The sequence below is a fragment of the Tachypleus tridentatus genome, chromosome 7, assembly GCF_004210375.1.
Source record: "Tachypleus tridentatus isolate NWPU-2018 chromosome 7, ASM421037v1, whole genome shotgun sequence".
Lineage (NCBI taxonomy): Eukaryota > Metazoa > Arthropoda > Merostomata > Xiphosura > Limulidae > Tachypleus > Tachypleus tridentatus.
In genome coordinates, this window is record NC_134831.1 from 111,533,582 (window position 1) to 111,557,565 (window position 23,984).

A 23,984-nucleotide genomic window follows, 5' to 3' on the forward strand; every position below is an offset into this window, starting at 1 on the left:
TTCTATCTTTTGTTTTCCAAAAATAACTATCTGTGAGGCCTTTCGAGTAATAGTAATGAAACCAGTACTCATCATTCGATTTGGATGATAGGAATAAAAAAATCAGGAAACGCTAATTATAGATACAGTATTCAGCATAATACTTTAAAAGTCACTGTTTGTAAAGTGTTGGTTTGTAACATTTCTTTAGTTTTCGGTGGTTAAACCGTGAATTTTTAAATAAGCATGAAAACAACCCCACGTGCTTAGGATTTTAAATGTATCATTGGTTAATTGTTAACCAATGCCAAAACCGTTTAGAAGCGTTCTTTTATTGCTAACGCTAACAGGCGTGATCGGCTGTGTTTAACGAGAAGTGTTATAATTGGTATTAGTTCTCGCTTGATATGGTGGATTTCTGAATAAGAGCTTAAATACAATAATACTCAACATTGTGAGTAAAAACAAAATGTTTTATAAGTCATGTACAATGTGGTATATGAACTATTTCTAGTATACAATTTAAAGTTAAACGTAGGTAATATTTCTTAAAGTATGTTTTAGTCTCGAAGACACGTTTTATAGAGTTTAAGAACGTAAACATAGGCCTATGTTAACTCTAGTGCATTGGTGTTTATTGAACTACAGAATCACTTGTTTCTTAAAATCTGAATAATTCCTGTGATTAACAAAGTGTTTGTAAAACTAAGTAGGCGTTAACAAATAACTGATTGTAACGTTACGTTTTTCATTTTAGTTTTCAATGTGGTATATTATTATTATTAACTCATTGGATAATTTAAGTTTAATTTTAAACTTATATTTTGCATTTTCCTGAAAAGTAAATGTTGGGGATATATTTTAAATTTTTCAACGTGGGTGTACAAGAACAGTTTTTAAGGACAAAGTGGTTCCTGGTAGTGCATGCATCTATGGTACAACTAACTGTAATTATATCAAATTTATTACTTTTTGTTGGACACATATTCTGTCTGCTCATGAGTGACACCTTTAAGTAAACATTCTTTATTTGACCATTTATGAATTTTAAATTTACAATATATTCTGCTTTCAATTAAAGATTATATACACCATGGGTGCATTTTGCTTACTATGTCTTCTATGGTTCAGTTATAAGAAATGTCTTTCAGTCATCTCTTCCCCAATGAACTGATCGGTTGTGATTACTGTACATGTAATTTGCTCAGATTATGAAATTAATTGATTTATTAGACAATAAAAGCATTTATCCAACATTTAGCAAAATACCTTTTTTTCAGACTTTGAAAAGTGGTAAACTCAATTAATTTGTCATAGAAAATTCAAGTATTTTTACTACAAATTTACTTTATTGGGATACATATAATGAAATAATTTTAGCCTCGTGCTTTTTTGATTTGAAAAACTAAGTGTATTTAAGTTGTACTTAAACACAATGTACATTGATACTTTGGACATATGTTATGGATGATGATATAAATATTATTTCTGCTGTAGTTTCATTTACTATCTGTATTGAATGCTAGGTTTTCCCATTTTTTATATTTTTCTGCACCCAAAATATGTAAAAAAGTAATATTGTACAATAATCAGTAATTAAATTATAATTCCCAAGGTATTTTTATTATAATTAAATTTAATGTTAATTATATAAGTTTCACTCCTGAGCAGTTAAAACGTTTTCTAATAAAATTAAAGTTTTAAAAATTCAATTTTTTAATTTTCTTTGTTTTTTTTACAAAGTTCCATAAAATTATACCCTATGTTATAAATATGTAAATAAATAAAGATTTCATTGAACAGTGATGGACAAGTTGGTACTGTTAACAGTTTTTATTGTAGAACAGTTATGGACAAGTTGGTACTGTTAACAGTTTTTGTTTTGGAACAGTGATGGACAAGTTGGTACTGTTAACAGTTTTTATTGTAGAACAGTGATGGACAAGTTGGTACTGCTAACAGTTTTTATTGTAGAACAGTGATGGACAAGTTGGTACTGTTAACAGTTTTTGTTGTAGAACAGTTATGGACAAGTTGGTACTGTTAACAGTTTTTGTTGTAGAACAGTTATGGACAAGTTGGTACTGTTAACAGTTTTTATTGTAGAACAATGATGGACAAGTTAGTACTGCTAACAGTTTTTATTGTAGAACAATGATGGACAAGTTAGTACTGCTAACAGTTTTTATTGTAGAACAGTGATGGACAAGTTTGTACTGCTAACAGTTTTTGTTTTGGAACAGTGATGGACAAGTTTGTACTGCTAACAGTTTTTGTTTTGGAACAGTGATGGACAAGTTGGTACTGCTAACAATTTTTGTTGCAGAACAGTGATGGACAAGTTGGTACTGCTAACAGTTTTTGTTGCAGAACAGTGATGGACAAGTTGGTACTGCTAACACTTTTTGTTGCAGAACAGTTATGGACAAGTTGGTACTGCTAACAGTTTTTGTTGTAGAACAGTGATGGACAAGTTGGTACTGTTAACAGTTTTTATTGTAGAACAGTGATGGACAAGTTGGTACTGTTAACAGTTTTTATTGCAGAACGGTTATGGACAAGTTAGTACTGTTAACAGTTTTTATTGTAGAACAGTTATGGACAAGTTGGTACTGCTAACAGTTTTTATTGCAGAACGGTTATGGACAAGTTGGTACTGCTAACAGTTTTTATTGCAGAACGGTTATGGACAAGTTGGTACTGCTAACAGTTTTTGTTGTAGAACAGTTATGGACAAGTTGGTACTGCTAACAATTTTTGTTTTGGAACAGTGATGGACAAGTTTGTACTGCTAACAGTTTTTGTTTTGGAACAGTGATGGACAAGTTAGTACTGCTAACAGTTTTTGTTGCAGAACAGTTATGGACAAGTTGATACTGCTAACAGTTTTTGTTTTGGAACAGTGATGGACAAGTTTGTACTGCTAACAGTTTTTGTTTTGGAACAGTTATGGACAAGTTTGTACTGCTAACAGTTTTTGTTTTGGAACAGTTATGGACAAGTTTGTACTACTAACAGTTTTTGTTGCAGAACAGTTATGGACAAGTTGGTACTGCTAACAGTTTTTGTTTTGGAACAGTGATGGACAAGTTGGTACTGCTAACAGTTTTTGTTTTGGAACAGTGATGGACAAGTTTGTACTGCTAACAGTTTTTGTTTTGGAACAGTGATGGACAAGTTGGTATTGCTAACAGTTTTTGTTTTGGAACAGTGATGGACAAGTTAGTACTGCTAACAGTTTTTGTTGTAGAACAGTGATGGACAAGTTGGTACTGCTAACAGTTTTTATTGTAGAACAATGATGGACAAATAGGTACTGCTAACTATTTTTGTTTTGGAACAGTGATGGACAAGTTAGTACTGCTAACAGTTTTTGTTGTAGAACAGTGATGGACAAGTTGGTACTTCTAACACTTTTTATTGTAGAACAGTTATGGACAAGTTGGTACTGCTAACAGTTTTTATTGTAGAACAATGATGGACAAGTTAGTACTGCTAACAGTTTTTATTGTAGAACAATGATGGACAGATTGGTACTGTTAACAGTTTTTATTGTGGAACAGTGATGGACAAGTTGGTACTGTTAACAGTTTTTATTGTGGAACAGTGATGGACAAGTTGGTACTGCTAACAGTTTTTGTTTTGAAACAGTTATGGACAAGTTGGTACTGTTAACTGTTTTTGTTGTAGAACAGTGATGGACAAGTTGGTACTGCTAACAGTTTTTGTTGTAGAACAGTGATGGACAAGTTTGTACTGCTAACAGTTTTTGTTGTAGAACAGTTATGGACAAGTTTGTACTGTTAACAGTTTTTGTTGTAGAACAGTGATGGACAAGTTAGTACTGCTAACAGTTTTTGTTTTGGAACAGTGATGGACAAGTTTGTTCTGCTAACAGTTTTTGTTTTGGAACAGTGATGGACAAGTTAGTACTGCTAACAGTTTTTGTTGCAGAACAGTTATGGACAAGTTGATACTGCTAACAGTTTTTGTTTTGGAACAGTGATGGACAAGTTTGTACTGCTAACAGTTTTTGTTTTGGAACAGTTATGGACAAGTTTGTACTGCTAACAGTTTTTGTTTTGGAACAGTTATGGACAAGTTTGTACTACTAACAGTTTTTGTTGCAGAACAGTTATGGACAAGTTGGTACTGCTAACAGTTTTTGTTTTGGAACAGTGATGGACAAGTTGGTACTGCTAACAGTTTTTGTTTTGGAACAGTGATGGACAAGTTTGTACTGCTAACACTTTTTGTTTTGGAACAGTGATGGACAAGTTGGTACTGTTAACAGTTTTTGTTTTGGAACAGTGATGGACAAGTTGGTACTGCTAACAGTTTTTGTTGCAGAACAGTGATGGACAAGTTGGTACTGCTATCAGTTTTTATTGTAGAACAATGATGGACAAATAGGTATTGCTAACAATTTTTGTTGTAGAACAGTGATGAACAAGTTTGTACTGCTAACAGTTTTTGTTTTGGAACAGTGATGGGAAAGTTGGTACTGCTAACAGTTTTTGTTGCAGAACAGTTATGGACAAGTTAGTACTGCTAACAGTTTTTGTTTTGGAACAGTGATGGACAAGTTTGTACTGCTAACAGTTTTTGTTTTGGAACAGTGATGGACAAGTTTGTACTGCTAACAGTTTTTGTTGCAGAACAGTTATGGACAAGTTTGTATTGCTAACAGTTTTTGTTTTGGAAAAGTGATGGACAAGTTAGTACTGCTAACAGTTTTTGTTGTAGAACAGTGATGGACAAGTTGGTACTGCTAACAGTTTTTGTTGTAGAACAGTGATGGACAATTTTGTACTGCTAACAGTTTTTGTTGTAGAAAAGTTATGGACAAGTTTGTACTGTTAACAGTTTTTGTTGTAGAACAGTTATGGACAAGTTGGTACTGCTAACAGTTTTTGTTGTAGAACAGTGATGGACAAGTTTGTACTGCTAACAGTTTTTGTTGTAGAACAGTTATGGACAAGTTGGTACTGTTAACAGTTTTTGTTGTAGAACAGTGACGGACAAGTTTGTACTGCTAACAGTTTTTGTTGTAGAACAGTGATGGACAAGTTAGTACTGCTAACAGTTTTTGTTTTGGAACAGTGATGGACAAGTTTGTACTGCTAACAGTTTTTGTTGTAGAACAGTGATGGACAAGTTTATACTGCTAACAGTTTTTGTTGTAGAACAGTGATGGACAAGTTTGTACTGCTAACAGTTTTTTGTTGTAGAACAGTGATGGACAAGTTTGTACTGCTAACAGTTTTTGTTGTAGAACAGTTATGGACAAGTTGGTACTGCTAACAGTTTTTGTTGTAGAACAGTGATGGACAAGTTTGTACTGCTAACAGTTTTTGTTGTAGAACAGTTATGGACAAGTTGGTACTGTTAACAGTTTTTGTTGTAGAACAGTGATGGACAAGTTTGTACTGCTAACAGTTTTTGTTGTAGAACAGTGATGGACAAGTTAGTACTGCTAACAGTTTTTGTTTTGGAACAGTGATGGACAAGTTTGTACTGCTAACAGTTTTTGTTGTAGAACAGTGATGGACAAGTTTATACTGCTAACAGTTTTTGTTGTAGAACAGTGATGGACAAGTTTGTACTGCTAACAGTTTTTTGTTGTAGAACAGTGATGGACAAGTTTGTACTGCTAACAGTTTTTGTTGTGGAACAGTTATGGACAAGTTTGTACTGCTAACAGTTTTTGTTTTGGAACAGTGATGGACAAGTTAGTACTGCTAACAGTTTTTGTTGTAGAACAGTTATGGACAAGTTGGTACTGTTAACAGTTTTTGTTGTAGAACAGTGATGGACAAGTTGGTTGTGTTAATGGTTTCTGGTGATAATTGTGTGTAGAAATTATATGTACTTATAAGTGTTTTACAAGGCTTGTAAACATGCACCTCATAAAATTATAATAAAGTGACCTGTCTGAAAGATACAGTAATTCATCACAAATTTTTTTAAAAATATAATAAAATGAATTCTATCCAAAGAATGTAGAAATTCATGATAAAATATCTTGTGAAAAATATGATACAAATACATTCTTTAGATAGAAGTCAATGACAGAATATCATGTTATATGTATAATAAAATGACTTCTATCTAAAGAACATTGTTATATATAGTATTAGTTTATGTTGTTGTAATAATAATAATTTCATGATATAAGTGTTAGTTTCAGTTAAAACAATTTTTATTGGAAACTCGTACAGTGTAGAGTTATACAGATTTCCCTAGCTATGATGGCTCTGTGTGGTTGTACTTAACTGTAGTATGTGAAGCCTTCTGTATTAGTAAATAGAATGACATCATTGTAGTTGTGCTGATTATGTAATTAGTATATTATTCACAGGAATTCTGAAAGAAATTAATGAAAGATGGCCCTTTGTAGGCATGTATAGGAGATTTCTCTTTTTGAGATTCTTTGCAAAAATTGACAGCAGACAGTAGGGGAGGTAAGAGATGATACTATGGCCTCCTACAGAAATCGTGTTGTGCAACTTTACAAAAATGTAAGTATTTTTGATTTCATTAAAAGATATTTTCTTAGGTATGTATAACTTCCTTTTCAGTTATATCTCATGTGTAATGAGCCACTATCCCATAGACTTTGTACTTTAATACTCTGTATGAAGGTTTGACATTCCTACCTTTCACTGACACTATCAGCTCTTTCTCAGTCTCTATGGTTTCTAGAGTTGCTTCAGTGTTTTATACCTCACTTGGTAATATCTGATTTGGAAAACTCTCCACCAGCTTCAGTGCACCCACTATTTAGGTGAAAACTCTTCACCAGCTTCAGTGCACCCACTATTTAGGTAATGTATATAAGTTCCTCATTCAGATAATGTAATTACTTTTCTAACGAAAGCAGTTGACATGGGATTATTATCAACAGAATAGTTGTGGCTATTTACATTTTGAGTTGAGAATTTATATGTCAATTTGTGTTTCCACAGTTATAGTTTAGTATATTTTCATTATTAAAACAAAACGTTTTTGCTATTTTATGGATATGAATTCCTAAGTTAATGTATCCAACAGGAGGCTAACTGTAGCTTACCTATTCCACCTTTGTTATGTGCCAGCAGTTGGAGGAGGAGTCACTCTTATTCGAGACTGTCTGTAATATAACCTGTTGTGAGATGGAGACACGTCTTTGGGTATCTCTCCAGAGAGTTCTGAGTCAGAGTTTTGGGAGTGACCCAGGACATGCTCGGAGGAATTTGGGCTCACTTTCTCAGGTTCCTTCCTTTACTAGATCAGCCTTGACAGAGACAATTTAGATCAGCCACCTCTGGCTTCTTCTCTTCAGTTTGTTGATCAGGTTTGTGAGGTGTTGAGGTTTTCTGTAGTTGTCTTTGAATCCACTCCTTCCTTACTGATGAAATGGATGACAAGTGACTGCTTGGTTCTTCATCTTTTACCTGATATTAGTGTTTACACTGGTTGCTTAGTTATGTGATGGCTTTGTCTTGGACCCCTCACATTTTTCTGGACAGTATTCCTTGGCTTATTGCTGCCAAGAAGATGTATATTTAGATTTCCAATGACTGGATTCCTCATTTGTACCTGTGGGGTTCTAAATTGGAGATTTTGATCACATTAAACAGATCCCAATTTTCTTGGATTCATCTGACTCTCAAGACTGTTTTGAGATATTTATCTTCAACTTTTGTTAGAAGTTTCTCATTGTTCCCCTATGTCATTTTGAGGATGAGTTCCTTTGATTACTTATATTATGGTCAGATGGTCATCTTCAGTTCTAACCATAGTTTCCTGGCTTGCTTGTTGTTGGAATTTATTGAGAAGAAATGCCTCGTTGAAGTGTATTTGCATACTGTCTTTTGCCCTTTGGGAGTTATGGGAGGCTTTCTCCATCCATTGTTGTTTGCTGGAGTTCCAGAGACATTTGAATTGCATATTGATGCTGCCCACTTACATTTCTTTTTGTCATCTTTGTTTTCTTGTCTCTCTTTGACTCTAACTTGTAGTTTGGGAGTGTCAGCTTATCCTGTTTCTTGACTCCCAACTTCAGTCCCTTGATCTGTTGGTTCCTATGACAGATTCTGTCCTTATTTTCAAAGATCTTCTCTTAAGGTGGATCTCACCAATGGAATTGGTGACTATCCTGTGCTGAGGGCCAATGGAATCATGATTATATCATTTTCTGACATTTGAATTTCCTTATTCTGACATGAAGGTGGGTCATTTCATTTATATCACCTCCAATATTATCTGTAAAATCTGTTGCTTTTTCATCTCCAGTAGATCCTCGGCAGGTGGAGCTTTGTTCTCAGGCCATAAGAGAGTTGTTTACCAAAAGGGCTGAAGAGAGGGTTGATCCTGTTCTTCTGGGATTTTATTTCCAATTATTTATTGTATCTAAGAACACAGGATATTGGCATCCAATCATTGATCCATCTTGGCTCGTTCAGTTTTTGGATCTTCCTTGCTTTACATTGGAATTTCTTTTCAACCTACAAGGGCATTGTGTAAGAACAAAGTCAATGTTACTGACACTTATCTCCACATTCCAATAGCAGAGTTATCCTGCTGATTTCTACAACTTGTGCACAAAGGTCAGGTGTTACAGTTCAGGGCTCTAGTTTTTGGTCTTTCATCAGCTCCTTATGTTTTCTGCAAAGTCGTATGAGCTTTTGCTCAGCACCTGCATTCCATGAGCTCTGTGAAAGCATCATTATATGGATGACTGGCTACATATGGCATCATTTTGTCAGTAGGCAGAACAACACACCCAGATTCTCCTTTTAGAAGCCATGAAGGTAGGCTTCCTTATAAGGGTAGAAAAATCCTTTTTATCACCAAGATGGGTATTTTTTAAACATATACTTAAGTCTGGCTCAGTTGATTCCCATCAGGCTACAATCTATGGAAAAAGCAGTCAGGCTTTTCCTTACATCTCCTTCTACTGCATGAATGGTTTTTCTTTCTTCTGGAGATGTGAGCATCCCTCATTCTCTTGGAACAAGCATGTATGAGGTCTCTTCAGTGGTTATTATACAACCAATGGATCACAGCTCCAATCTGTTGGATCATCCAGTCTCTTTAATCAGGAGCAACATTGTAGATGTTGAGTAGTGGTTGGAGGAGAACACTACTGTCAGGGTACCAGCACCATCTTCTCATGCCAAGATCCATCTGTTCATAGATGCAACTCTACAGGGATGGGGATATATATTGAAGGTCAATAATTCCAGGGTATTTAGATGGACCACAGGTCTACCCTGTACATTAACATTCTCAAATTCATTGATGTGTACTAGGCAATGTCTTAAGACATTGTGAAAGGGAAATTTGTCATGAAACAATTTGAGAATCCCACATTGGTATGTAATATTTCTTGTGAAGAAGGCACACATTCTTGAGATCTTTGTTTTTGAACATTGGATCTCTGTCAGTTTCACTCCCATCTTGCTAATCTCTTAGCATGCCATGTTCCAGGTGTGATGAATTTAATTGATGATTATTTGTCTTGCCACAACTGGATTCTCCTGATGGAATGGATTTTACATCACAAAGTTTTTCAGTGGATTTACTTTCAGTTTGGATTTCAAGCTATTGATGCTTTTGCAACTGATCGGAATTCTTGACTTCAATTATTTTGATCCTCGGTACTTCATCCTCAGCCACTGGCAACAGATATTCAGTCAGGATTGATTTATATCTTTATGTCTTTTCACTGATTTATCTGTTGCTCAGAGTTCTGACCGTGGTTCGTTCCACTACTTGTGTTTTTGGTATCACCATATTGGCCAGCTCAGACATGGTTTCCTCTTCTTTGGTATCTACAAGAGTGCCTACCTGTACCATTTCTTCTTTGGTTAACACTGTTGAGACAGTCTTGATCTGACATTCTACACCCAGATGTTCAGAAACTTGCACTTCATATTTGGAGATTATTCAGTCTTTTGCCCAACATAAAGTTATTCAGTCTTTTGCCCAACATAAAGTTATTCAGTCTTTTGCCCAACATAAAGTTATTCAGTCTTTTGCCCAACATAAAGTTATGCAGTCTTTTGCCCAACATAAAGTTATTCAGTTTTTTGCCCAACATGAGGGTTTGATTTCTAAAGTTACTTTCTGTTTAACTAAATCTCTACATAGACCAACTATAGCCGTTTATCAACAGAAATGGCCCAATTATTGTCAGTGTATCTAAAATAATTAAACTCACTTTGTCCTAAGGTATCTAATGTATCCTGTTTTGTGACTTGGATTTTAAGGTATCTAAAGTATCCTGTTTTATGAAAGAGGTTTTGTTTCATCTACAAGAATGCCTTATACAGGGTGTTCGGAAAGTCACTGTGCAGTTTTGTAATCATATTTTATTCAGTCTATTTTAAGCCAGCAACTGATAGTGGTGTTTAGAAACAAAATAAGGATCCAAGCCTGTATTGATGCTAACGGGGGTCACTTTAAACATTGTTTATAATTGTCATTCATATTTACCTCCTGTGTTTTATATTGAAACATGTCTGATAATAAATATACAAGTGCACAGTGACTTTCTGAACACCCCTGTATAAGGTATCCTTATCAACTACGTTTTGGTATTCCAAATATAGAAAGGTGTTTGACTTCTTAGTCATTTCTGGCCTACTAATTGTTTTTGCATCCTTTGGCTCAAACAGTCTTTTCAAGTGTCTGCTTGGAATTTTAAAGTTGTTTCACATGCATTGTTTCATTATCCATTTAAGCCTTTAGCCTCCTGTTCTTTGTATCACATTTTGCTTAAGTTGCATGTTTTGTTGTTATTGGCATGTGGATGTTGTCAGTTGTGTGTATAGGACTCTGTATCATTCCACCTGTGTTATGCTTTACCCAGATGGGTCCTTCTTTTCAAAGACTCTGGCAGTCAGAGATGGAGATACATTCTTCTCACCAATTCATTTGCCAACCATTTCTCACCTTCACAACTGTTCGGATCCCAATTGTTTGTGTTGTCCTATCCAGGGCTCTTGGGTGTTATGTGGCTTGTACTGTCTAATTTAAGGGCACTAGAAATTAACTATTAGTTATTGGGATGCTTTAGTTTCTCATGATTTATTTCCCATTATCTTAACAAGGTGGCTTTGCAAATTAATTCATATTGCTTAATCTGGATTATCTTAACAGGAGAGGAATCTTCTGCAAGTCACGTCTCACCAGATTCATCATATTGATATGTCATTAGCTGCTCACTTGAATTGTCCTCTGATTGTATGGCTGCAATGTGGATGTATCCCAACACCTTCCTGTCTCATTGCTTATATGATTTGGTACTTCCCTCTTCAGAGGATTTTAGACTACCCCCTGGAGCTGTGTTGATCTTATACATAAGGTTTTAACAAGAGATAAGTAATTTTCTCCATCACATGATCTCTTTTTTTCCAGAGTTCTTTTACTTATTCATTGAATTCTACTTACTATGCATTGCAACAAGCTCTGTAGAAATGATGTTTTCCATAAGACCATCTAGGCTCTTACTGAATAGTATTATATTCTCATGGACTGCCATTCATGGACTATTATGAGTAAAGCCAAAGGGGATCCTGCCTATCATTGGATTGAATAAATTGGGGTTGGTTTACTTTTAAACTTTAGGGAACTTGGTTCATCTGTTGCACTGTTTCCAAATCAATGTTCCTCAGGACTCCTCAGTGTGTATTACCCTTCAGATTCTACTAGTGGAGCTAGGAGTCCTTATCACACCTAGCTTTTAGTCACGGAGGTGGTAGAAAGTGTGTTTTGAGTGAGTTTCCTCCATTCTTGAAGAAGAAAGCAAAGTTGGCAGCCCTTCTATCCAGGTTCCTGGATGTCTTCTCCAGATGTTTGCAGGAGCAGCAACAGGTTAGAAGAGAGATTTGAATGCCAAGCTGTTAGGTTAGAGTGTGTTTGGTCCTTTCTTAAATCAAAATCACTTTAGTATAGTTTTCTTAAAAGGAGGTCCAATATATTCTCACAATTCTGAATATGAAGTTGTCCCATCCGTGGTCTGTGGTTGACCACAGTGTTCTACATCCTCCATAATTTTGAGAACAAGTGAGATTCTTCTTGTCCACTTGGTTTGGGAATGAGAAAAAATATTCATAATTCGAGAGCAGGTGAGTTCTGTTCCTTTGGTTGAGTACAGCACACATGATCCTATTGTTCTGCACCTGAGGTATTGTTTACTTTCTTGTCTTGATGATGGTGGTTTGGAATACTTCACTCCATAGTTACATGTTGGGATCCTATCACACACACATATCTGTATCTAACATTGTGGTCCAATTGTTCTGGCCACCAACGTGGGATATAACCAATACCCTTAAATTCCAACCATGAGTTAGGAAACTAGTTATCATAGCTGGAGCTGGCCTATAATGATTACTCATGTACTATTCAATCCTTGATACAGGAACTTGGTTCAGGGTGAAGGGTTTACCCATTCTGGATGTAATGTGGTTCTGTGACAATGAGAAAACTCACTTGTAGAGAAAAAATGTGTGTAAAAACTGCTGGTATGGGTAGAGAAAATTATATACTCTTCAAAACAAGAAACACAAAAGGGATATTTTTGTTATTTTAAAGAGAAATGTATGTAATAACGTTACAAGCTCAGAGTTAGTGATGTCACACGTGTTAAGGCACTGATTGTCAGACCAAAATGACAATAAAAGTTGTGCACTTTGAAAACGGAGGAAAACGTCGGATTTTTCGCCAAAACGCATGCGTGTCCGATAAATTTGTTTGAGAGATCTGCATGTTCTGCAAGTGAAACATGTGCAAAATCCCTATAAAAGTGACGGGTTCTCGGTTTCCATAGCTCAGTGTTAAGCTACCGACACGCAATACAGTTACGCCAAGACTGACTGAAGCACAACGCAACAACACCATTGGTCGCTTGGAAGCAGGCGAATCTCGATCAGATGTTGCCAGAGCTGTGAATGTCCACCCAAGCACCATCACAAGGCTATGGAATCGGCACCAACAACATGGATCAACTTGTGACCGTCCACGATCTGGCAGACCTTGTGTGACCACGCCTGCACAAGATCGCTACATCCGGTTACGTCACCTTTGGGATAGGACCACCACTGCGATGTCTACTGCCTCAACCACACCAGGGCTGCATAGGATTTCTGATCAGACCGTACGCAACCATCTACGAGATGCAGGAATCCGACCTCAACGTCCAGTCAGAAGTGTCATCCTCACCCAGCAACATCGTTAAGCACGGCTGCAGTGGACTCAGGCACATCGGGTATGGCCTCATCGACGATGGAGGCATGTTTGGTTCAGCGATGAATCGCGTTTTATGCTTCGTAGGCAGGATGGAAGGACCCGTGTTTACTGCCGCCGAGGTGAACATTTTGCAGCACACTGTGTGCAGGATGTTGACAGATTTGGTGGTGGCAGCGTCGTGATGTGGGCTGCCATCGCCTACAATTCCAGAACAGACCTATTGCACATTGAGATTTTAGCTAGAGTGTCAGCTGATTGTAACTATGGCTTGGATGTTAATATTTTTCTAAACTGAAAATATCTTTCCAATAAAACTCGTATTCACTGACACTCTTCTGCTCAGTCTCCGTACTAAGAGCTGCCGTTGGTGACTGGGATGGTGTCAGTCTTGAAAAACTGATAACTTATCTGAATGAAGTGTGTATATACAGCACCAGGATAGAGGGCACATTGACGGAGATGGAAATATTTACAAACTAGATATTGCCAAGGGTATTCATGTGAGTTATATTAACACTGGAACATGTGTAACAAGTAGTTAGATTGGCAAGGAAGTATAGAGATCAAGAAATATTCATGGTGTTAAAGTATTACTGGAAATATATTTTTAGTTTAGGAAAATGTCAATTTATTGACCACTGTAGTTTATGTGTAACATTAGTGACCAAATTAAACTTCAGGATTAACAAATGTGTAAACCCAAGGTAGTTAAACTTCAGGATTAACAAAGTGATCTATGTAGAGTGGCTAACAAATGTGTAAACCCAAGGTAGTTAAACTTCAGGATTAACAAAGTGATCCATGTACAGTGACTAACAAAGGTGTAAACCCAAGGTAGTTAAACTTCAGGATCAACAAAGTGATCCATGTACAGTGACTAACAAATGTGTAAACCCAAGGTAGTTAAACTTCAGGATCAACAAAGGGATCCATGTACAGTGACTAACAAATGTGTAAACCCAAGGTAGTTGAACTTCAGGATTAACAAAGTGATCCATGTACAGTGACTAACAAATGTGTAAACCCAAGGTAGTTAAACTTCAGGATCAACAAAGTGATCCATGTACAGTGACTAACAAATGTGTAAACCCAAGGTAGTTAAACTTCAGGATTAACAAAGTGATCCATGTACAGTGACTAACAAATGTGTAAACCCAATGTAGTTAAACTTCAGGATCAACAAAGTGATCCATGTACAGTGACTAACAAATGTGTAAACCCAAGGTAGTTAAACTTCAGGATCAACAAAGTGATCCATGTACAGTGACTAACAAAGGTGTAAACCCAAGGTAGTTAAACTTCAGGATTAACAATGTGACCCAAGGTAGTTAAACTTCAGGATTAACAATGTGACCCAAGGTAGTTAAACTTCAGCATTAACAATGTGACCCAAGTTAGTTAAACTTCAGGATCAACAATGTGACCCAAGGTAGTTAAACTTCAGCATTAACAATGTGACCCAAGGTAGTTAAACTTCAGCATTAACAATGTGACCCAAGTTAGTTAAACTTCAGCATTAACAATGTGACCCAAGTTATTTAAACTTCAGATTAACAATGTGACCCAAGTTAAACTTCAGGATTAACAATGTGACCCATGTAGAGGTCGCTGAAGAACATGGAAAACAATCCTAAAGTTATTCTTGTGTAAAATGTTTTTTTTAAACTTCCAGAATTAGTTTATGGTTCAGACATATTAATACATGCTAGGTCAAAATGTATTTTTAGGTTTTGTAGCACAAGAGAGAAGTTACTTTTACATTTTACTATTATTTAGTTTTGTTTGTTTTCTTATAGTTATTGTATCTAGGTCGTGATTATCCAAAAGGATACGACTACTTTCGCACTCGTCTCAAGACGTCATTCATGAAACATAAAGATGTAACGGATGCAGCAGAACTGGACGTGCTGTTGGCTAGAGGTCAGTACATCATCAAGGAACTGGAAGCTCTGTACATGCTGAAAAAGTACCGCACACTGAAGAAACGATACTATTCTGAATAGAGAAATCAAGGACCGAGATACTAGGCCTAAACATAGGTGAAATCATGGACAAAGTCAGTAGTTTTTTTGCAAGAAAAACGTAGTTTGAAAGTGATGTTATAGCATATGGTAGAAACATTTAATTTGATTAGAAATGACTGGTAAACATGTTTATGTACGGCTTGGAGGTTAAAAATTTTCACCGTTGAGTTCAAATGAATACATCTATACTATCAGTTATAAATATAGACATGTACATCTTATGTTTCTATCTCAAGTTTATCGAATGAGATTAGCTTTGTGTAACATTAGTATCTTCACATAACCTACCTTTATGATAACAGCTGGTTTGTATCAACCAAGAATGAACTTACTTTAGCTTTCTTGTAAGTTTCTCAATTACATCATTATTTATACATGAGATTTTCTTAGAACACAGTTTGTTTTTACCTTTTTCATATTGACAGTTGATCATGGAGTTGGGAACTGGTGCTATGAATATTTTAATCAACAATTATTGTTACTTAGAAGACCTTACCAGTTAATAAAAGAACAGCTATTTGCAGAAACAATCAGAAAACAGTGAGAACTTCCATAAATCTGTTGTACTCTTTACTCAGAATAATAATTAGAAACAATCAGAAAACAGTGAGAACTTCCATAAATCTGTTGTGCTCTTTACTCAGAATAATAATTAGAAACAATAAGAAAACAGTGAGAACTTCCATAAATCTGTTGTACTCTTTACTCAGAATAATAATTAGAAACAATCAGAAAACAGTGAGAACTTCCATAAATCTGTTGTACTCTTTACTCAGAATAATAATTAGAAACAATAAGAAAACAGTGAGAACTTCCATAAATCTGTTGTGCTCTTTACTTAGAATAATAATTAGAAACAATCAGAAAACAGTGAGAACTTCCATAAATCTGTTGTACTCTTTACTCAGAATAATAATTAGAAACAATAAGAAAACAGTGAGAACTTCCATAAACCTGTTGTACTCTTTACTCAGAATAATAATTAGAAACAATAAGAAAACAGTGAGAACTTCCATAAACCTGTTGTACTCTTTACTCAGAATAATAATTAGAAACAATCAGAAAACAGTAAGAACTTCCATAAACCTGTTGTACTCTTTACTCAGAATAATAATTAGAAACAATCAGAAAACAGTGAGAACTTCCATAAACCTGTTGTGCTCTTTACTCAGAATAATAATTAGAAACAATCAGAAAACAGTGAGAACTTCCATAAATCTGTTGTGCTCTTTACTCAGAATAATAATTAGAAACAATCAGAAAACAGTGAGAACTTCCATAAATCTGTTGTACTCTTTACTCAGAATAATAATTAGAAACAATCAGAAAACAGTGAGAACTTCCATAAATCTGTTGTACTCTTTACTCAGAATAATAATTAGAAACAATCAGAAAACAGTGAGAACTTCCATAAATCTGTTGTGCTCTTTACTCAGAATAATAATTAGAAACAATCAGAAAACAGTAAGAACTTCCATAAACCTGTTGTACTCTTTACTCAGAATAATAATTAGAAACAATCAGAAAACAGTGAGAACTTCCATAAATCTGTTGTACTCTTTACTCAGAATAATAATTAGAAACAATCAGAAAACAGTGAGAACTTCCATAAACCTGTTGTACTCTTTACTCAGAATAATAATTAGAAACAATCAGAAAACAGTGAGAACTTCCATAAACCTGTTGTACTCTTTACTCAGAATAATAATTAGAAACAATCAGAAAACAGTGAGAACTTCCATAAACCTGTTGTACTCTTTACTCAGAATAATAATTAGAAACAATCAGAAAACAGTGAGAACTTCCATAAACCTGTTGTACTCTTTACTCAGAATTATAATTAGAAACAATCAGAAAACAGTAAGAACTTCCATAAACCTGTTGTACTCTTTACTCAGAATAATAATTAGAAACAATCAGAAAACAGTGAGAACTTCCATAAACCTGTTGTACTCTTTACTCAGAATAATAATTAGAAACAATCAGAAAACAGTGAGAACTTCCATAAACCTGTTGTACTCTTTACTCAGAATAATAATTAGAAACAATCAGAAAACAGTGAGAACTTCCATAAATCTGTTGTGCTCTTTACTCAGAATAATAATTAGAAACAATCAGAAAACAGTGAGAACTTCCATAAATCTGTTGTGCTCTTTACTCAGAATAATAATTAGAAACAATCAGAAAACAGTGAGAACTTCCATAAATCTGTTGTACTCTTTACTCAGAATAATAATTAGAAACAATCAGAAAACAGTGAGAACTTCCATAAACCTGTTGTACTCTTTACTCAGAATTATAATTAGAAACAATCAGAAAACAGTAAGAACTTCCATAAACCTGTTGTACTCTTTACTCAGAATAATAATTAGAAACAATCAGAAAACAGTGAGAACTTCCATAAACCTGTTGTACTCTTTACTCAGAATAATAATTAGAAACAATCAGAAAACAGTGAGAACTCCCATAAATCTGTTGTGCTCTTTACTCAGAATAATAATTAGAAACAATCAGAAAACAGTGAGAACTTCCATAAACCTGTTGTACTCTTTACTCAGAATAATAATTAGAAACAATCAGAAAACAGTGAGAACTTCCATAAATCTGTTGTACTCTTTACTCAGAATAATAATTAGAAACAATCAGAAAACAGTGAGAACTTCCATAAATCTGTTGTGCTCTTTATTCAGAATAATAATTAGAAACAATCAGAAAACAGTGAGAACTCCCATAAATCTGTTGTGCTCTTTACTCAGAATAATAATTAGAAACAATCAGAAAACAGTAAGAACTTCCATAAATCTGTTGTGCTCTTTACTCAGAATAATAATTAGAAACAATCAGAAAACAGTGAGAACTTCCATAAATCTGTTGTGCTCTTTAGTCAGAATAATAATTAGAAACAATCAGAAAACAGTGAGAACTTCCATAAATCTGTTGTGCTCTTTACTCAGAATAATAATTAGTGCCTTTTTTTGTTATTTCAAATTTAAAAAATAATTGTTTGCATAGTAACATAAAACTATAGAACAAAGTGTGAAGGATAAAAAAGGATTGGGGTAAAAGTTGTACAAACACAAATTTATATTTTTCTTAATAATGCAAAGTTATTTACGAAGTCTGGTAGTTACTGATTTCCATCTTTTGATAGTTTTTAGACACAAGTTTGAGATTCTGGCCAACTCTTCACTTATTTGTGTAGATTGTGAAACATTAATGAAAATAATTAGTTTTTGGTTAACATAAATCCCATCAAGTACATGTAGAAAGTGTTTGTAAAGTTAGAGTAGTGTTGTAGTTTATAGTATTGAAATGGATCTGATGTTAATTTGAGTCACAATTTCTAAATATTAACCATTAAACTTGTGACTGTGTGGTTCTGCTACACTGACACAAAGTTCTATGGTACGATTTAGGAAGAGTTTGTGAGATTGTGAAGGTACATATGAATAATCTTCTTGTTTTGATGAAGATTCTGATAGGTATTGTGTTCTTTATGGTAGCAGTAGTGGAACACAAGAATATTTATTAAAGACAGTTGTAGATCTGTGTCCCGTGCTTCAGAATGCCACGTCAGGGAGAATTTTCACTTTGGAATAAAACAAAATTGTAAGAAACAGTCATGTTATAGGTCTTAATTAATGCTTTGGGATAGGTTAATTAATTCATGAACCACAGAACGGGATAGGTTAATTAATTCATGAATCACAGAATGGGATAGGTTAATTAATTCATGAACCACAGAACGGGATAGGTTAATTAATTCATGAACCACAGAACGGGATAGGTTAATTAATTCATGAACCACAGAACGGGATAGGTTAATTAATTCATGAACCACAGAACGGGATAGGTTAATTAATTCATGAATCACAGAAAGGGATAGGTTAATTAATTCATGAATCACAGAACGGGATAGGTTAATTAATTCATGAACCACAGAACGGGATAGGTTAATTAATTCATGAATCACAGAATGGGATAGGTTAATTAATTCATGAATCACAGAATGGGATAGGTTAATTAATTCATGAATCACAGAATGGGATAGGTTAATTAATTCATGAACCACAGAACGGGATAGGTTAATTCATGAATCACAGAATGGGATAGGTTAATTAATTCATGAACCACAGAACGGGATAGGTTAATTCATGAATCACAGAATGGGATAGGTTAATTAATTCATGAATCACAGAACGGGATAGGTTAATTCATGAATCACAGAATGGGGTAGGTTAATTAATTCATGAATCACAGAATGGGATAGGTTAATTAATTCATGAATCACAGAACGGGATAGGTTAATTAATTCATGAACCACAGAGCGGGATAGGTTAATTAATTCATGAACCACAGAATGGATCCAATGGAATGTGTTTCATTATTTTCAAAATGATATCTAAGGTTGAACAGAAAGATAATATTCCAAGGGAGGACTTTAAGCAAGGCTTACTCTTAATTGGAAGACTGGTAACAGAAGATGAGTAAAGGAAATGAGAGACTGAGCTGCCAGCAAGGCCTTGCTGGAATGTCACTTTTTAACTGTAGGTTTTTATACAAATGAGAGACTGAGCTGCCAGCAAGGCCTTGCTTGAATGTCACTTTTTAACTGTAGGTTTTTATACAAATGAGAGACTGCCAGCAAGGCCTTGCTGGAATGTCACTTTTTAACTGTAGGTTTTTATACAAATGAGAGACTGAGCTGCCAGCAAGGCCTTGCTTGAATGTCACTTTTTAACTAGGTTTTTATACAGATTGTTCGTGACATGTATTTGGATTGTCCTTTTTTTTTTAATGGTGGCATTGTGAAATTTTATTTTTGGTTGGGGATCTTTTTTATAATAATTCTTGGATTTATGTTTGAAGTACATCTTTCTGCTCAGTGCTAGATGCACTTATTTTACTTATCCTTTGTTCTCCAATGGTAATAAGTATACGGTATTCTAATATTTAAGGAATCAGCCTTTGTGACGCGTTGAGGCATGTTAGAGTAGAGAAAATAATAATAAAAAGAAAGTTTTACAGAAAATTTAAAATAATAACTGAGGAGATTCTAGAGGTTATGGAAGTGAAATATAAAAGTGTAAAGTTAATGATGACACATATTTTTGTTTTTAATATGAAATTTACATTTCACTCAGACGTGGTAAAGGCTTTGTTGATTTTGATGAATGTTTAGCAAAAAGAGTGTTACAGAACCTTATTTATCTGAGTTCAAAACACATGTGTTGTTTACTAGAACCTTGCCACATTTTGTGAATATATAATACTATATTTTAATGGTTATTTGGTGGTAGCAAGGTTGGTCAAAATGATTAAGCCTATATGCAATTAACAAAGGTATGACTTACTCTAACTATAGTCCATGTCAAGACTAAAATATACCACATCCAGCATTATAAAACCAAATTTTGTGATTGTTTTTGGTCTCTATTCTGACTAGATGTGGCACGGCCTGGTAGTTGGGGTGCTAAACTCACAACCTGCATGCTATGGGTATGAATCCCCATTATGAATATGTTTACAGTAGTAAGGGCATTATAATGTGATTATTAATCCCACTATCTCTTGGTAAATGAGTAGTCTAAATGCTAGTGGTCAATGGTATTGAATAGCTATCTTCCTTCTAGTCCTTGACTGCTAAATTAGGGAAGGCTAACACAGGTAGGTCTCATGTAGCTTTGTACCAAATTTCAAACTTCTGATAAATGAGAAGACACCTCAGTGAGTAAGTAAGGCCCTCTTTTAGAGAACCTTGAACATCATGTTTTGGTTCTAGTGTACAAGAATCTGTTAGAACCTTGAACATCACGTATTGAAAGACTCATTTCAGTGCTATGGTCTATATTCAGGCCAACAAACCAACTATGACATAAAAAGTTGTTTTTACTGTTACCTGTTATATCTATAGGTGAATGTGCTGTACCCAGCATATAAAATGTTTAAAAAATTAACTAATGTTTTGTTAATTTAAGAAATGTGAACAGAAAGTGTTAATAAATATCACATAAGTTGATGTGATGAGGAACACAAGCTCAAACTGGCAATTGATTCTTAATGGGTTAAAACAAAATGCTGCTGAAACCAAGGTATAATGAAGACATAATTTATTAAATTATAACAACAACAGAAATCCAAAATAAACTTTCAAACAGTTGAAATATAAATGTTTTCACTTCCACAAACAAAAGGTTTCTGGCGAGGTTTGGATGCACGTGTTAATAAACATTTCTACATAAATACTATTAATTATTAACTTAAACAAACAAAGATATCAGGGTAAAGATGGAAAAACCTAATTTCAATATCAAGAGTCATTTGTTCTAAATATATCTTATGAACTAATTTGTTTAAGATGAAGTAAGGGTTTTTATTTAGTGATTAGACTGCGAGGTTACGTCACATGTGATTACCTAATTTGCAAAGTTTTTAACAATAATAATACCTGTATATCTTGCTAGGGGGAGCTGGTGTTAGCTTTATGATACAAACATTTTCAAATTCAATGTGCTCTAGCTGGATGGTGAGTTACCACTCTAATGTAACTGAAACTTTGTTGTTGCACTAAACAATTGAAGGAACAATAAATGAACAGTAAACAAAACCATTGCAAAATAAAAGTAGAATTTACTTTCTTACAACAATTACTTGGGTATTTCAAGTGACAAGATCTAATACCTCATATTATCAGGCTTTAGAGGAGTGTATGCTTGTTTTAAGTTTATCAGACTCCAAATTTAGTATCACCCTACATTTCAGGTTTTCTTGCATAAGTGGTTAACTTGTGAATTTATGTTACAGAATACTTGAAGGTGTTGTACTATGCAGCATAAAACTTTATTTACAGCAGTGTGAGTGTGTACTAAACACTCATTTATCCCTTGGTTCAGTTTTTAAAAGAAATGTCCTGTTATAGTATTACAGGTAGGTGTTCTGATAAATGGTCGCTGTCACTAATCAATCATTTTATAAGAGTTTGAACTGTTTTAGTTATCCTGTTTCAGAAAAAAATGATGACTAAAAGTGATTTTTCACAGCTTTATGGTTTGTATAGCATCAATGTATTTTAGTCAGTATGTATATGTAACAATAAACAAAACTAAAGTTTTATCAAGTTTAAAACACATTACAGTTTAAGTGTATGTTTCACATATACAAATATTAATGTTTATTTTAATTAACTGCTCAAGTCTTTTGAAAAATATGGTCCTTTTAAGGATATGTCTTGTACTTAGAAGTTCATAAAATAAAGGAAGATATTTACAGTGTTTCCTGTGAAGATGTCTTGAATAACTCTTAATTAACATATTTGAAAATATAATGTCGTATATCGGCCAGACAGGTTACGTAGCATCAGAAAACCTGTCGAATTATCTTCATACCACTAATAAAGGATGATATTAGTATAACAGAAATGCTTGCTGTACATTCCAATTGAGCAGTTTTAATAAGTATTTGAAGTTTGAACCAACTACTAGTCAACCAGGATACATGTTCCATGATTATGTAGAGAAATTGTTGTGATCTGGTGTTGCTGTTGTTGCTTCTGTAAGCCATTCAAGCATTTTGTCCAGTTTGGGTACTTCTTTCTTATGTTTGAATATACAATTTTATATTATTTATTTATTTTATTATTATATTATATTTTAATATAGATATAAAGGTGTTCCTTTGTATTGGTTTATTTTGAGCTTACGTTGTTGTATAAGTAAGGCCTCTTTAATTTTGCGTTTGTTTATGTTTATAAATAATATAAAATTGTATATTCAAACATCTAAGCACGCCCTCTACATTTCGACACTCATTACAAAACCGCTTTCAAACGTGGTCAGCTTCCGGTCAGTTACCTCTCTCTTTCTTTATGAACCTGACGATGACCGAAGAAGGTCGAATCGTTGTTCAGTCCTCTACGTAAAATATTTTCTCAACCCAAACGAGCCATTTCTACATATATATTTCTCTACAAGTGGGTTTTCTCGACATCACTGATTATTGTTACTTGGACCTATCTCAGTGTTATGAATTACTTAAATAACATATACAAGGATTTGTTATATTCATATTACTTAATAATGAATTACTTAAATAACATATACAAGGATTTGTTATATTCATAACACAAGTAAATAGTATGAAGTTTATAAATATTAACAATGCATAAAATAAAGCACATTTCATGATGAGCTAATCTCCAAATAAGCACTAAATATTTTAGTTTTGTAATGTTTAACCGCTAAAAGTTCTCTAATTATACCACAGCAAGACAATTTCCATTTGCAGCGCCATCTTTTGGCAATGTAAAGTGTTTGTTGATATTTCGCATAAATTTAATATATTTTTAATGATGCAGAAAAAGTATAATACAGAAACACTCATGTTAACTGGGCTTAGCTCTAAACCCTAATGTGTTTGTGGCTATGTTTTTACAAATCTATTCACGAGGTTTATGTGTTAACAAATGACGTGAGAAAACTCGCACTAGGACTAACGTTAAATCACGTATTTCAATTTAATATAAACGGTCACATTTTCAAGTGAAACCACAACCTACCGTTGAGATGTTATAAGGTATCGAATTAACGTAGTTGAAAAAAAACAAGTGTGTGTTCTGTAGATGTGAATCCAGCAATTGTATCATCAACATACCTGAACCAGTATAGTAGTGGGTGTAAGACTGTGATTTAGTTTGCGTCATAGAAATGTTGGCTAGAACTGGTGACACGGGATCCCCCATACATT

General features: G+C 34.3%; 1 protein-coding gene across 4 annotated transcripts; it reads left to right on the forward strand.

Annotated features, from left to right (window-relative positions):
* Positions 1–212: 212 nt before the first annotated feature.
* Positions 213–22,513, forward strand: LOC143256401 (electron transfer flavoprotein regulatory factor 1-like). Of its 4 annotated transcripts, XR_013031338.1 has the most exons (4): positions 223–433; positions 6,341–6,500; positions 15,015–19,922; positions 19,988–22,513. XR_013031338.1 is itself a non-coding variant. In XM_076513600.1 (3 exons), exons 2-3 carry the CDS (start codon positions 6,459–6,461, stop codon positions 15,219–15,221), a joined length of 249 nt encoding a protein of 82 aa, XP_076369715.1. In that variant the 5' UTR covers positions 213–433; positions 6,380–6,458; the 3' UTR covers positions 15,222–22,513. The 4 variants fall into 4 exon arrangements, 3 of the variants coding, with proteins under 3 accessions (XP_076369715.1, XP_076369714.1, XP_076369713.1); XM_076513600.1 differs by having other exon boundaries at positions 213–433; positions 6,380–6,500; positions 15,015–22,513; XM_076513599.1 differs by having other exon boundaries at positions 217–513; positions 15,015–22,513.
* The last annotated feature ends 1,471 nt before the right edge of the window (positions 22,514–23,984 follow it).